Source organism: Lampris incognitus, chromosome 12 (genome assembly GCF_029633865.1).
Source record: "Lampris incognitus isolate fLamInc1 chromosome 12, fLamInc1.hap2, whole genome shotgun sequence".
Taxonomy (NCBI): domain Eukaryota; kingdom Metazoa; phylum Chordata; class Actinopteri; order Lampriformes; family Lampridae; genus Lampris; species Lampris incognitus.
This window is the reverse complement of record NC_079222.1, coordinates 29775992-29792135: the sequence shown is the minus strand read 5'-3', so window position 1 is coordinate 29792135 and position 16144 is coordinate 29775992. Positions and strand designations below refer to the sequence as shown.

General features: G+C 42.4%; 1 protein-coding gene across 3 annotated transcripts in view; it reads right to left on the bottom strand.

The window, feature by feature from the left end:
* The window catches only part of rai14 (retinoic acid induced 14), a 79660-nt gene that overhangs the window by 36201 nt on the left and 27315 nt on the right, over positions 1-16144 (bottom strand). For all 3 annotated transcript variants that reach the window (XM_056290712.1, XM_056290710.1, XM_056290711.1), the window contains exon 3: positions 6091-6221. In XM_056290712.1, coding sequence (XP_056146687.1) covers positions 6091-6221 — 131 coding nt within the window. The remainder of the gene's footprint in view (positions 1-6090; positions 6222-16144) is intronic.

Below are 16144 nucleotides of genomic sequence, written 5' to 3'. Positions count from 1 at the left end.
ATACAAAGAACCGTCCTTTGAGTCCTTTCTGAGCCGGTGTAAGTGTGGCAGGCAGTCAATACATCTGCTTTCAGTTGTGCCTGAGTGTACTTGAGCGTGATCAGCGAGTGCACTCGCTCGCTCGAACACACTGCAACGTGCCACTGTTTTCTGCTTCATCGCTATAGAAACACTCGGTGTCCTCAAGAGACCGAGCCACTGGAGGACAACTCGAACAACCACATCCATCATGGTTTACAAAGGTGTGTTAATGTGCATGGGGGGACAGAAGGGGAGGGGGGGGCTGCTCGCATAACAAAAACAAAAACAAAAGAAGGTCAAGGATGTGAACTTCTGATGAAACTAAAACACAGAATGCTTTTATGTTCTGTGGATATAGATATATAGATATCTATATAGATACATATATCTATATAGATATATAAATATAGATATATCTAGTGTGTGTGTGTTGAAGGCAATGGCTGTTATGTCTCAAAAAAAGAAAGAAAAAGAAATAGGTCAGATATTAACACCGCGTCTCTGTGTTATCAACAATCTCAACAACCAGCGAGGTGAAGAGCTGCCATGACATACACACCAAATCGCTGTAAAAACATTACACATAGCGGAGATTATTTTAATAAAAAATATTAATTCATTGCGCTGGCATGTTTTGACCTCTGTGTGTTTTCCCAAGAAGCAGTTCTTGGGAAATCACTGACACATGCTGAAAGTCTTTTGTTCTGTTCCTTATCAAGTGGCAGAACATGTAAATCATTGTTATGTCTCACTCCTACTTCCCTCAATACCCCCCTTTGCCTTCATACATCCCTTCATTTTTTTGGGATTTTGCCCCCATTTTTCTCCCCAATTGTACTTGGCCAATTACCCCACTCTTCCAAGCCGTCCCGGTCGCTGCTCCACCCCCTCTGCCGATCCGGGGGAGGGCTGCAGACTACCACATGCCTCCTCCCATACATGTGGAGTCACCAGCTGCTTCTTTTCACCTGACAGTGAGGAGTTTCACCAGGGGGACGTAGTGCGTGGGAGGATCACGCTACTCCACCCAGTCCCCCCCCCCCCGCATAGGTTCCCTGACTGACCAGCGGAGGCGCTAGTGCAGCGACCAGGACATATACCCACATCCGGCTTCCCACCCACAGACATGGCCAATTAATTGTGTCTGTAAGGAAGCCCGATCAAGCCGAAGGTAACACAGGGATTCGAACCGGCGATATCTGTGTTGCAGGCAACGGAATAGACCGCTATGCTACCCGGACGCCCTCGCATCCCTTGATTTTTAAGGGTAACATAATAAAAAGTAAAGAAGCTCACTGCCCTGCGTTTAGCATGGCTTCATGCTTTGGAGCCCATTAAAATGACATGTATATTGCAAAGCCAACAGTTATTTAGAAAATGGTGTGATTCACTTTAAAAACAATAAGATTTTAATAACTGGTATGACATTATTCAAAGAATTCAAAACTCATTCTCTGAATTTTGTTTTGGCCATTCTCTACTAAATACTTTAGTTTCGCTTGATAGACATCAGACCACATTGCTGGTCTTAAGTGTTTGACCCATATTAAGTGTTTGGCTCATCCTTCACTGCAGAAAAAAAAAAATCACAGATATCAAAATGTACTACCACTTCTCAGCTGAACTGTAAACTAGATAACCAGAACAGACATAACAGAAAATGATTGTTATTCCTTATATATTTGGAGATTCATGTAGATAGCCTACTGTTTTCGCATTATAACACAAATAATAATAATAATAACAATAATAATATCAAAAATAGGATAAGTGGCTTGGATAATGGCTGGATGGATGGATGGATAATAATAATAATAATAATAATACAACTATTATTGCGGCCAGTGTACTGTTTTATATAGGTGTGTACTATGGAGGCACATGGAGCACATTTGGCCTCTGGCCCATCAAACACCAACATACAGCGCGGTGCTTTAACCTGTCTTGTTCCGATTGTCACTGGATTGAACAGTGCCTTTTACCAAAATAGTCTCAGCCTTATCCAATTAAAACGGCACTGAACCAGGAGAATGCTGTGTCTAAAAAATTTTTAAAAAAAACCTGCACCGCCGCTCTTGCATTTGCACATGCTGGACTATATTTTTCAGTCTTCACATAAAGTTAAAAAGTTACATATCAGAACATATAGGCCATCATATCTAGTTTTAGAAGGAACTCTCAGGGTAGGATTGACTAAATGTTTGTGTGGGATTAGAGGGCACATCTTGAATCACCTCTGTCTTCACACCAATATGTGATGACCCTGATTACCCCCACTTTTTTCCCCAATTGTACTTGGCCAATTATCACACTCTTCCGAGCCGCCCCGGTCTCTGCTCCACCCCCTCTGCCAATCCGGGGAGGGCTGCAGACTACCACATGCCTCCTCCAATCCATGAGGAGTTGCCAGCCGCTTCTTTTCACCTGACAGTGAGGAGTTTCGCCAGGGGGACATACCACATGGGAAGATCTCGCTATTCCCCCCAGTCCCCCCTCCCTCCTGAACAGGCGCCCCAATCGACCAGAGGAGGCGCTAGTGCAGTGACCAGGACACATACCCACAGCCGGCTTCCCACCCGCAGACATGGCCAATTTTGTCTGTAGGGATGCCCGACCAAGCCGGAGGTAACATGGGGATTTGAACTGGTGAACCCCGTGTTGGTAGGCAACAGAATAGACCTCCATGCTACCCGGAAACTCATAACCCTGATTTCATACCCGGAATAACAGACAATGGTTTCTGGGTTTGGGCAACTAAAGGACTCTTTAATCCGTATGTTTTATTAGATGGATCCACTTCAATTTATTTTAGTCAATTAACCAGAAAATACAGTATTCAAATACAGGACTTCTTCTGTTCCTTACAGATAAAGGATTTTGTTAAGAGGGATACTACAGTCCTTGCCAACCAAAATGTCTCTCGCTCTGAGAGGCAGCTTTTCTTATTACAGTTGGTCCACCCCGTATGCTCTTTCTACAGCGTGCTCAAAGGGTATGGGGTACTACACGCACTCTTCACCTGAAGGAAACATGGGGAAGGGAACTCAACGTAGCCATGACAGATGATGAATGGAATGACGCTTGGGGGAGTACAAAAACCTTGAGTGTCTGTGACGGCATAAAAGCAACTCAACTCAAGATTTTACACAGAACCTACGTATCCCCCTCCCCACGCCATAAGTTTAACATTAACTCCTCTCCCCAATGTCCCGAGTGCAATATAGAGACAGATAACCTCACCCACCGCCTGTGGTCTTGCAGGGAAATACAGCAATTCTGGCAGATTACAGGGCAGGGAACAAATAAAATCTTATCTATTAATATAGAGTGTGGTCCATGTTTCTTGGGACACTGAATGGCTTTATTGCTGATAAATATAAAGGGAAACTTTACAAAATGCTTTTTATGCATACTCAATAATCCAGGTAAGGAAGTCACAGAACATTGATCTGGACACAAGGTTTCAGAACACTATGGACTTTGTGGATAAGGTGAGGATGTACATTCTCACCTTTCATCCTCCTCATTATGGAGGAGGATGGAACAATGGTCTCTCATAATGTTCAGTCTCCCTTCATATGTGTTCCTGTTGATGAAGCAATGGAGGTAGTCCATATGAAATTACAAAACGGCTCCACCCTTAGCAATAGGACCACCCTTAACACTTACCAAATGTGTCTGCCCCTGAAGCTGTGTCTTCAGTCCACATACTTCACATACAGGGGGCAGTACTATAGGCAGAGGCATGGGGGCACTATGGGTTCCCCAGTCTCACCTATAGTGGCCAACTTGTATATGGAGGAAGTGGAAAAGAGGGCTCTGATGTCTTATCCAGGGACATCACCTCGCCATTGGTTCAGATATGTGGACGACACCTGGGTTAAACATAAATCTCAGGATGTACCAGGTTTCTGACCACATTAACTCTGTGGACAACCACATCAAGCTCACCAGGGAGGATGTGAAAAATGACAGGTTAGCCTTCTTAGACTGAAATGTAATTGGTGATGGGGGTCATTTGATTGTTGATGTTTACCATAAACCAACACATACTGATCAGTACTTAAGGTTTGACTCTCATCATTCACTGGAGCACAAACTAGGAGTCATCAGGACGCTGTACCACCAAGCTGACAACGTCCCCACCGACACAGCGGCCGAGGAAGGGGGAGAAATCCCACATTAAACAGGCCGTGGTTAAGTGTGGTTATCCTAACTGGACATTTGTCAAAGCCAGGAAGACGTCCAAACAGTGCACCAGCCGATCGAAGGGAGGAGAAGGACAACGGCTGCCTAAGTGTAAACGAGTGGTGATTCCGTATTTGGCGGGAGTGTCGGAAAAGCTGAGACACGTATTTTCCAAACACCGCGTCTTGGTTGTTTTCAAACCCCAAAACATGCTGCATCAGAAGTTTGTCCACCAGAAGCATCGGGTCCCCCGACACAAACAGAGCAATATAGTTTACGTTGTTAAGTACCAGGAGGATTGCCATGACTTGTACATTGGAGAAACTAAACAGATACTGGCAAAGAGGATGGCACAACACAGGAGAGCTAACGCGCCAGGCCAGGACTCCAGTCTACACCCATCTACAGGCCAGTGACCACTCTTTCAGGGATGAGGATGTGCACATCCTTGATAGGGAGGAATGCTGGTTTGAACGAGGAGTCAAAGAGGCCCTCTGTGTGAAGAGGGAACAACCATTCCTGAACCGGGGGGGGCAAGAGTACATCCGTTGCCATCTTACAATGTGTTGATAGCATCTCTTCCCAAATCCTCTGTGAATAGTACACATGGCCATTGAAACGTTAGTTAATGGTCACGGCAATTTGCATATGAAACCTATTATTTCCAGTTGTTATGCCACTGTATTGTTTATGAGGGTGGGGGTACCTGCAGTCAGTTTAGACTGAAGAGGTCCCTCAAATGAGTGTTGAAATGTTTCTCTCAATAAGTGTCGTGTCCAGCTGAACTGATTCAACTTTCTGTGACTTGCAAAATGCTAACATTTTGTGCAAGAAAATGCATCCTTTAGAATTGGCTAACAAACAAAGTTCAGTCTAGGTTATATTGGCATAAGGTCATATTTGAATATGTATCATTGGATTAGTTGTCATGCATGTTACATCACAAAGAATATATTGAACAGAACAGAGGAGTCTTTTATGGCATATTTTGGCTTAGATAACTGTTCTTACAAAGAGGGTTTATGTAGTGTTGCCCTATTTAGCTATTTGTTATTTTTATTTTATGTAATTCCTGAGTCACTTGCCTGTTTGAATGAGTCAGTGTGCGAGCCGAGATGTTGCGTTTTGTTTTTTGTTTCTGTCGATGTGTGTTGCTTTGACTCAATCATAATGCTTTCTGAATCAAAAATCAATAAAATATACAAATGTTTGTGCGGGCACTGCTTACATCTGGAGGATGTTTACACTAACCAAGCTCACAACGCTTGACTAAAATATTCAGGGCAAGTAAGAGATGTTTTGCTCTTCTGATTACGTATATTAATCTACATTTCATGGCATCAGCTGGTGCAGTGCAAAAATCACAAAAGAGCCGGTCGGATTTACCTTACCATTTTGCGACTAATGCCAAAAGAAATATTGTCAACTTTTCAGGTGCCACATTTTCTCATTTTCTGTGCCGCGTGCTTATTGTGCACTAGGCTAGTAATAGCTGCAGGGAATTAACAGCTGGACAAGATTGAAAAGGATTATGACTCTCCAGACTGAGGATGAAAGGCAGAATAAGGCAGAGAGAACCCCATTTTTCTTTCTTTTCTTTTTTGGAGGATAATGTAGATGTAAATTTACAGATTTTGCTTATCCCAGGTTGAAGGGCTGGTGGTATTAGAGTCATTTGTACTATGACACACAGAAGTTTGAGTTACTCATTTTTGATGACAAAGGACTTTTGCCTCCATCAGATCAAGGACAAATATCGAATATAAAAACCATGATGGAGCTTTGTTATAGTACAGCAGACAATAACGAATTATATCTTTATAAAGTCTTAATCAATGCTAACATCAGGATATTTATTTTCTATGCCAGTATGGTACTTACGCTGACTTGCCCTCGCTGTCAAGCTTAACAGCACTGGCACCTTTCTTGGCAAGGAGTGATGCCACCTTTTCCACCTCGCCATGCTCCACTGCAGCCAGCAGACGCTCATCATTCTTGTTCCACTCATGGACCTGTCAGGATGAGAGCGATAAAGATGGAATTGACTGGCAAAGAGTGCAAGGAAAGAGAGAGAAAAGACGAGAGTGAGGTTCATGAAGAAACTGATAGAATGAAAGTGATAAAAGAGAAGGAGCAAAGGGAAGAAAAGAAAACTGAAGAGTGCCTATATGACTCATGGATCATCGCTAGAGGTTTTAGGCAAAGTTTTCTCTACAGGAAGACATGACAGAAGAGCCCTAAATATGAGAAATGTTCATCAGAACCAGAGCTTTTTAGCTCTTCTTTGTCACACAAAATAGCACAGGAATACACAATACATGAGCTGTATAGACAAACATACAGAGTCACTCAGACACATACACATTATATGTAAGCTGCAAAAACCTTTACATATGAATATTAATGCACACGCACAAAACTTATGTGCAAGCATAAATACCAGTGCCTATGCATGAAAGTAAATGTGCTAGCATAAACTGTAAATTGCTCACATATATACTTTTGTGCATACACTCATACAGACATTCATGGCGCTAACGCACCAACATTTGTATTGGCGACAGCCCGTCCAGATAGTGTGAAGTCAGCTATGCAAGAGCCCTCCCCATGACCTCATTCAAAACAACAACCCTTCTCAATGCCATGCCATGGCATATACTATATATGGCACGTTACAACTATGTCAAGCGCAGCATTTCCTCTCTGCACAGGCACGGCTATAACACACAAAAACGAGGCAACACATCTAACCATATATCAAACCACATAATATAGTACAGCGGTCGATATATAAATGATTACAAACCATAATCCTGAACGTTAAACCATGAAAGTAGGCCATGAGCATGACCTAAAACAAAGGGCTAACCATCGAGGTCATGCCCAGTTATTTTAAGGAGAGTGTAAATTTCCACCTTTATCTGTGTTTTTATGTTTTTTTATTTCCATAACAAAGATGGATAGGAATGTGACCCATGTAGGTGAAAGGGTCCCATCACTAACAATATGCACGTAGGAATGTTTCCGACCTTTCCTTACTGTCTAGAATTTAAATGGGCACTAGCGGAGAAAGGTACTGACACCCATCTGGCTTGCACTCAAAATGTTCAAGATGCAGCATATTCCCTAATCAGCGTAGCATAAACTCATAACTTGGAGGAATAAAAGGAAAAAATGTGCTTCTGGTGAGCAATTCCAGAAAGGTATTTTTATGTTTAAAACATACAGCTGTGGTTGGACTTGGATTACTTGTACACATATGGAAAGGTTCGAGTGCATTAGTCGACCAAACGGTAAGGGAAAGCCCCGCAAGCGTAACTTGCACATATTAGGATACAGTACTATATTAGATTTGACCTGATAGCCTACTGACCAAAATATGATAAGGGGGGGGGGGGGTGAAGTGTTTGACTCCCTAAATAGATGTTCTGCTGGTGCACGGTAACCTTTGATAGACAGGTAATAAGCCAACATAGCAACATAGTGTAAATAGCCTTCCTGGCATGCACAAAACTACCATCGCTGCAATACACAACTTTTGCAGTGCTGGTTTGGGGACAGCCAAAACCAAATAAAAATCATCAGTGAAGCCGCTGGTAAGCACATTAAGCCATAGAAACATGGTTAAGAAAAGTAGAGTCAAAAGGTAAAAAAAATCAAATAGAATGAGGACTGAAAAGGGAGTAAAGAGATTCAATTTGTTTAAATCACAAGCGTCAGACACAGTCGCACACAGACGGAGTCAGACACAGTGTTAATTGATAGTTGTGCCGTTTTCCCTCCTACTCATCCAAAAAGCAATAGTTTATTTACTGTGTATTAAATTCTCAATACACACATTGTATATTTGTACCAGACCAAATGTTTACTTGTTTTCTACACTTCCTCCCTCTAAACTACTCAAGACAAAGGGCCCTATTTTCATGCAAGCAACCATCCATCCATCCATTATCCAAGCTGCTTATCCTGCTCTCAGGATCACAGGCACGTTGGAACCTATCCCAGCAGTCATTGGGCGGCAGGCGGGGGGGACACCGTGGACAGTCCGCCAGTCCATCACAGGGCCGACACAGTCACAACTAGGGACAATTTAGTGTGGCCGATTCACCTGACTTACATGTCTTTGGACTGTGGGAGGAAACCGGAGCAACCAGAGGAAACCCACGCAAACAGGGGGAGAACATGCAAACTCCCCACAGAGGATGACCTGGGACGACCCCCAAAGTTGGACTACCATGGGGCTCGAACCCAGGACCTTCTTGCTGTGAGGCTACCACGCTAACCACTGCGCCACCGTGCCCGTTCCGTTCCGTTCATGCAATCGTGCTGTTCATGCAAGCATACAGTACAAAATCCCGGTTTGAGCTGGCGAGGAGGTATTTTTATGAGGTGAAGCCATATTTTGTGCATGCACTGTGCTCGTTGATATTTCCCGTCGTGGCAGGAGGTGTGTCACTGTCAATCAAGCGGCACACTGCAATTTTGGTAGTTTTCATCACTTCAGTTGATGGAGGCATGCCCAAGTAAACCCAAATATCTCCTTATAGGCAAATGTCTGTGCCTATATTTGGATCTACTTGAGTTCATGTCTATCAACTAAAGAGATGATTGATGGCCCGATTAGACTGACAGTGGGAAGGTTATTTTTTGGCTACAGCATGTAGCCAAAATATAAAATTTAAATTTAACCAGTTTATAAATGGTGGTTACATTCTTGCGCTTTGAAACAACATGTTGTGAAGAGTGTGGTACACGCCTCCACACAGACAGAAAGAAAAAATGGATGGGTCTGGGCTTTGATGCTTTTGGCCCCATCCCCCAAGAATGCAATAACATTGACTACATTACATTAAAATGTTATCAAGCCGGATCTATGCTGTTATTCAGGTATGTGATATCGCCAACCACTTGTAGACCGTTTTGTTTCTTCACTGCTATCTAATAAGACCGTTTCATCATGGAAACCCATATTTCAGATTGTCTACTGTTGTTTCTGACTGGTAGAACCAAGTTCAAATTTTTCAGACTAATCTGCACTTCCCGCACAAAGTCATCAGTTCCTTCTTGGGAGGAAATGTCTCTGTGTGGAAAGCTCAGGGCAGCGCTGTCTCGTGTGCTTCCAGGAACCAAAACTGAGCTTGCCACGCCCCGAGCGCACTATGAAGTTGACTGTGCTTTGCGCTGCACACTTTAATTCACAAAATAGGGGCCATGGTGTAAGAGAAGCCAGTTTGCTGAAAATAACAGATGCTTCGTATAGTAGTAACACACTGAGCACATCTGCCACTGATAGTGGAGAGCCACGGAAACAAGGCTATTTGAAACTGCAACCCTGTCCACTACGCATGTACACAAGTTTGCACGCAGCTAGGTCAGGTGCACGTGTACACTTGCACCACGAAGTTATTTTCTTCACAGAATTTTTTATTGGTTTCCAGAAATCTCCCTACTGAAGTATGAATTCTACAAACCTACTTTTATAGTCTATACGTTTTATCCAGTTCTATTCTATGGTGTCGCGCACACAGACACACACAGACACACACACACAGACACACACACACACACACACATATATATATATATATATATATATAAATAAATAATAATAAATAAAATTGAAATAAAATAAAAAGAATTTGTATGAATGCATGAATGGCAGACTATCAGAAGAGCAGGGAGGTCAGACAACGTGAGGCTGTTGGTGTCTATCATTGGCACTGGTATGTATTGGAACATGATACAGCATGACACCTTTATTTAACCAGGCAAGTCGTTAAAAGCAAATTCTTATTTACAATGACGGCCCGGCAAAAGGCAAATCCTCTTAAAGGAAATGGATAGGGTCCAAAAAAAGAGAAAAAAAGAGTTAAGGTAAAACAATTAAAAGTAAAAAGTAAAGTGATAAAGGTGACAGAAATGTTTTGGGGGTATTTTTGTATTTTTTTTTTTTTTACATGGCGATACTGGTCTTGTGGCTCAGTTCCTGGGCTGTTCCGGTGGTGTCTGGGCACTGCTTGGCATCCTTCTCATCATATTCGTCATGTATTTTATAATTCAATTATACTTCTGTTATCCTCTTTCAATGCTGTATTCTGTAAATTGTGTAAACACAACATTCATTGCACGTTGTCCGTCTTGGGCAAGAGATCCCTCCTCTGTTGCTCTCCCTGAGGTTTCTTCCTATTTTTTCTCCCTGTTAAACGTTTTTTTTTTTTTTTTTAGGGAGTTGTCCCTTATCTAATGTGAGAGTCTACGGACAGGATGTTGTGTTGATGTAAAGCCCCTTGGGGCAAATTTGTAATTTGTGATATTGGGCTATACAAATAAAATTGACTTGACCTGGCTTGACTTGACCGCTCCAATAGGCACATTAAAATAGACACATCCCGTATGCAGTAGGGCTCAGGATTCCTGTTGTTAACCCAACAGCCCAGGTTAGGCTCCAAATATGTAAGTATAATGTCATAATTTTATGAGTTTTTTTTCAAAAGCCATGTGTATTCGGATAACAGTGAGTAGCACCGAGGGAAATCAAATACTGCAAGTGGACACTGAAAAGAAAGCAAAAGAGAGGGATGAGAAACAAAAATCCCTGTACTATTCACAATAGTGAGTCTGAGGGTATTCAAGAGTTCTGAAAGAGGAAATAAAGGAAGGCTCTAAACCCAGACATGTGTTTTATATTTTGCATCTCACAAGACGAGTCTGCTGTGCTGATCCATAAACAATGAGTCTGAAAGACTACTTCAAAGAAGTTGCAGAAATAAGTCTGCAATGGTCAGGTTATTTCTTTTCTGGCTGAATGGAATTCGGTAATTGCAGGTCCTGTTTATTAAATCTTCAGCTTTGTAATTTGGCATTGGCTTTTTTTCTTAATGGCATGTCTAAACCTGAGAAAACATAGCCAAAGAAGGGAGAGGAAGTAATGCTTACTTTGACCCATGCTAAAACATCGCCTGGCAATGCCAGACTAAAAGTCACGAGCTCAGCTCAGTCCACAACAAGGTATTACATGTGCAATACTATATTTTACAAGTATTACACAATAGCGAAGCAAAATCTGTGGACTGGCTTAGCAAGGCTAGCTCAAACACTAACACAGGAACTCTGGGAAAAAATTTGACATTACTCCTATTGTGAAATCTCTGCCAATTAGAATATAGTTTAAGATTATTTTACTAATTTATAGATGTTTTAATGGACTTTAATGGACTTCTGTCTACAAAAATTATATGCTGCCAAAATATGTTCCCAACAACAGCCCTCAGATACACAAACACTGCTCTCCAAATCATTCCAAGGCCACGAGCTAAGACTCATGGTGAAGCAGAGTTTGTATATATAGTCCTAAACTGGTGCACAAGACAAAAAAAATCAACAGGCGTTTGCAGGAGTTTCAAATGTTTCTGATGTGTTAACTTGCTTTTCTGTGATGTTGGTTAGGTAAAGACATGAGTTAGATTAGCTAACTTTACAGATACTATGTTTCATCACTCATCTAGGTGACCTGTTCAGTATAAACTGACTGCAGGGATCCTCACCATTATCAACAATACAGTTGCATAAGGTGGAACATTAAAACACAAGCTGGAAATATTAGTGAATTTTACAAGATCCAGGATTAGTTAATCGACAATTTTTGAAACCAAAAACAACTCTGCAAAAGAGGTGGATTTCCCTAAAGCAATACTTTTGTTGCTGCACATATAGCTCGCTGATTGGCAATTTCCTCCAGTGCAAAGTGAAATTTTCCCACCTGTGTCGATTTGGTAATTTTGTGGCTCGAAAGGAATCCAACTGCTCTGAGATGGGTGTGGTTATGCAGACACAGGGCTTTGGTGGGAATGGTGGCAAATGGACAAGCAAGGCTGGGAGCCATCCCACAACCTCACTATGATAAGGCCCATGGCAAGAACAAACACCATCTAGTCCTGGAGGAGGTGTGGGCAGGTGTCAAGGAGGAAAGGACCAGCAGAATGGTGGGCATGCAGCAGCAGGGAGCATGGACAAAGTGGGAGGGTGCGCTGGAGAGGAAGATATCCTGGGCAGATATCTGGCAGGCAGAACTGCAGCGGATTAAGTTCATGGTATAAGCTGTATATGATGTTCTACCTAGCTCAGCAAATCCCCATCTCTGGGGCAAGACTGATTCTCCATCATGCCCTCTGTGGCCTGGAAAAGGTTCACTGCACATCCTAAGCAGCTGCCCATCAGTCCTGGGGGAGGGCCGATACTACTGGCGACATGACCACGTGCTGAAGACAGTCACAGAGGCCATCTCCAAAGCTGTGGCCAACAACAAGCAAGCCTGTGGACAGAGGAAGATTGCCTTTGTCAAGACTGGTGAGAAGCCTCAGCCCAGATCAGCTGCCGGTCTCCTCACCTCTGAGTCAGACTGAGAGCTGCGAGTCGACTTGGGGAGGCAGCTCAGGTTCCCAGACCACGTTATGACAACTTTGTTGAGGCCAGATGTAGCACTATCATCAGCCCCTTCAAAGCAGGGGCTCCTTATAGAGCTGACAGTTCCCTGAGAGGACCGAATGGAAGAGGCAAATAGGCAGCAGCTGTCCAAGTACTAGAAGCTGGTGGATCAGTGCCGGAAGAGAGGCTGGAAGGTGCGTTGTGAGCCCAAGTGAAGTGGGGTGTAGAGGCTTTGCTGGCCGCTCACTGTGTAAGGTCTACACTCTACTTGGAATCACTGGGGCTGCTAAAAGGAAAGCCATCAAGTCTTCCATGGAGGCTGCAGAGAGGGCCTCCAGATGGCTTCGGATCAGAAGGAGTAATCTGACGGCCAATGCTGCTGGGACACAAGCTAGGACCTGACCAACCCTGGCTGGGGCATCTGAACGAGGGTGTATGATGTTGAAAGACCCGAAACACCCGAGGACCTTGGGAAACATCACTGATGATGTGTCCCAGTGCATCCTAGGATGTATCTTCCAATCAAATCTGCTCATTAATGTTTGTGATGTTAACAAAGAATGAATATCCATGATCATAGAAAAAATAGGCTTTTTGCTTCAAATAGGGTTTTCTCATAAGCAATGGTATCTATAAGACAAAACAAAAAAGATAACAACAGTACAACACCACCATTACATTGTAAAGTGCTTGGAGTGGTCGATAGACTAGAAAAGTGCTCTATAAATGCTGTCCATTTAAGAACATTAGTGACTGTATCAGACATCAACCACATCTATGGGACAAGGAATGTGATCAATTGACCTCAAATAAAATTTCGTAGTTGGAAGTTTCAGACTTAAAGTGAAGTAAAAGTACAACTTGGTGAAAGAAATTTAAAGTGACTCTGACCCAACTGTAATGCTCCACCAACCACTACTGCTACAAAAAAATTACAAGGGAGCTACTGACACAACACACACCCTAACTCTGCCAAATGACCTATGCAACTTTAATTAGCCGGGATAACCTGAAGGGCCATCCCTACTGAATGGTGTGACACTGATAGCATTAGTCTACATTCACATGGACAGGTTTAACTGAAGCGGAAGGCGCTGCTCTACTTTCCAAGACAATGCCATACACAGCTAGTGTCATCCCAGAGAAGCTGGCGAGACAAACACGGGCTGAAAGACAAAGCCAGTCCAGCTCTGGCACGCTAAAGAAAGTGATTCGTAGAAATTGAATGTATTTCATTCAAGCCAGAAAAGGCTAGACGGCAGCACCAATTGTTTTCCCCGTTTATGGAGGTTACAAATGCCAGCATTTACAACTGCGCCCTTTGCCAGGGTTCTGGTAAGCAGCATGGAAAAACATCAAAATAAATCAGTATTTTTAGTGTGTCCCTCTTGTTTCTTCATAAAAATACTTTTCAAGTCCCATCAACAAGACAGTATTAGTCCATAGTCTACTGTTTCCAATCCCGTATCCTGTAAATACAGTCGGGTTTACATTCAAATTACAAACTTGCAAGCATGTGTTGTGAGCTTTTAGATTGGGCATGAATCAATGATTTCATATTTACGAATTATTATTTTTTGTTATTAATCAATAAAGATTGTTAAACACTGTGCCCAACAAAATGCTATGAGTAAAACAGTGTAGCGTCAAAGAAGTTTGCTTGATGCAGGTTTTTACCCCAGAACTACATCCTTACAGTATGCATCTTGAATATGATCATGTAAAAAAAAACAACAAAAGAAACACAAATTTGCAAATGTATTTATTTATAGGTAAGTAACAGAGAGAACGAACCGTTCATTGGATTTACGACTTAGTCAGCATGCTGTCCCGCTCATCATAGCCGGACTGTCAAGTTAAAGGAAATTGAGAGGAGAGATGTGAATGAATACAAGGTTAAATTTAGCTGCGAACAGCAATTAAGGGGGTCAAGCACGAACGGAGAAATAGTGATATGTGGTGGAGTTCACGTCAGTTCAAGGTTAGTGGACAGTGTAAGTTAGAGAGCATGTGCAAGTGAAGAGCCTTATTTCCATTTGACCTAAGGAGACAAGCAGACTTGAAATGGTGGAAAGTGTAAAAGTGCTTCAATGGTGATGATGTGACTGCAACTGAAATCCCACTATTGTGTAGAAATGTTAGTTCATCCAAGTTACACTGCTTTTTTTTTTTTTAAATCGTCACATGTGAACGTGTAGGGCACATTTAGAGAGAGAGAAAGCATACACTTTTTTCATCCTTTTTTTTAGATTTTTCCCTCTTTTTCTGCCCAATTGGACTTGGCCAATTACACCACTCTTCCGAGCCGTCCCGGTCACTGCTCCACCCCCTTTGCCGATCCGGGGAGGGCTGCAGACTACCACATGCCTCCTCCAATCCATGTGAAGTCACCGGCCACAGGAGGCGCTAGTGCAGCGACCAGCACACGTACCCACATCCAGCTTCCCACCCGCAGACACGGCCAATTGTGTCTGTAGGGACGCTCGACCAAGCCTGAGGTAACATGGGGATTCGAATCGGCGATCCCCGTGTTGGTAGGCAACGGAATAGACTGCTACCTTACCCTGACGTCCTAGAAAGCATACACTTTTACTAAGTATCAATAACTTATTGTTGGTGTCGGGGGTCTTGTTCGTTCAGTGTTAAACAGATTATCCAGCAAGCACCAGGTGTTATGTACATCTGACTTGACCGACTTGCACACCGGAGAAACTAAACAGATGCTGGCCAAGAGGATGGCACGACACAGGACAGCCAACACATCAGGTGAGGGCTGCACAGTCTACACCCATCTACAGGCCAGTGGCCACTCTTTCAAGGATGAGGATGTGCACATCCTTGATAGGAAGGAACGCTGGTTTGAACAGGAAGTCAAAGAGGCCATCAATGTGAAGAGGGAACGACCATCCCACAAGCAGATCTTTCAGCTCAATAATAGCTGAAATGTCACAAGCAAAGCCCACTGGAAATAAATTTGACCAAATTTCAGATTCTGAATAATACTTAACAATAAACAGACTTTAACAATAAATAAAGACGCAAATAAATAAATAAATAAATGCAATATGTATAATAATAATAATATAATAATATGTATAATAATGTATTTAAATTTATTAAATACATTTAAATAAATAGCTTTAACATGTTTAAATCTGTTGTACATTAGCTGTGTTGTATTCTGCTTTACATATATATAATTTTCTGTATTATCTTTTTCTACATTATACTCTCTACTTACTCCACATGTTATATCCCAAGAATGCCTAACAACATCAGGCAAAGGGACTGCCGATGGAAACTTGCCTCTTAGCTAACTCGGGTACATTTACATTTGTTTCGAATGTTGATTAATGTACATTGACCCTTCCCAAATAAACGTTTAAAAAAAATAACGTAAACAATTAAGGGCCTGTTCGCCTTCAGTGCCTGGCCCCCTAATACCAACACAATATTATAGATGCAAAACACTACAGGTATTGAGCACAAGCAAATAAGGGCTTAGTGAACT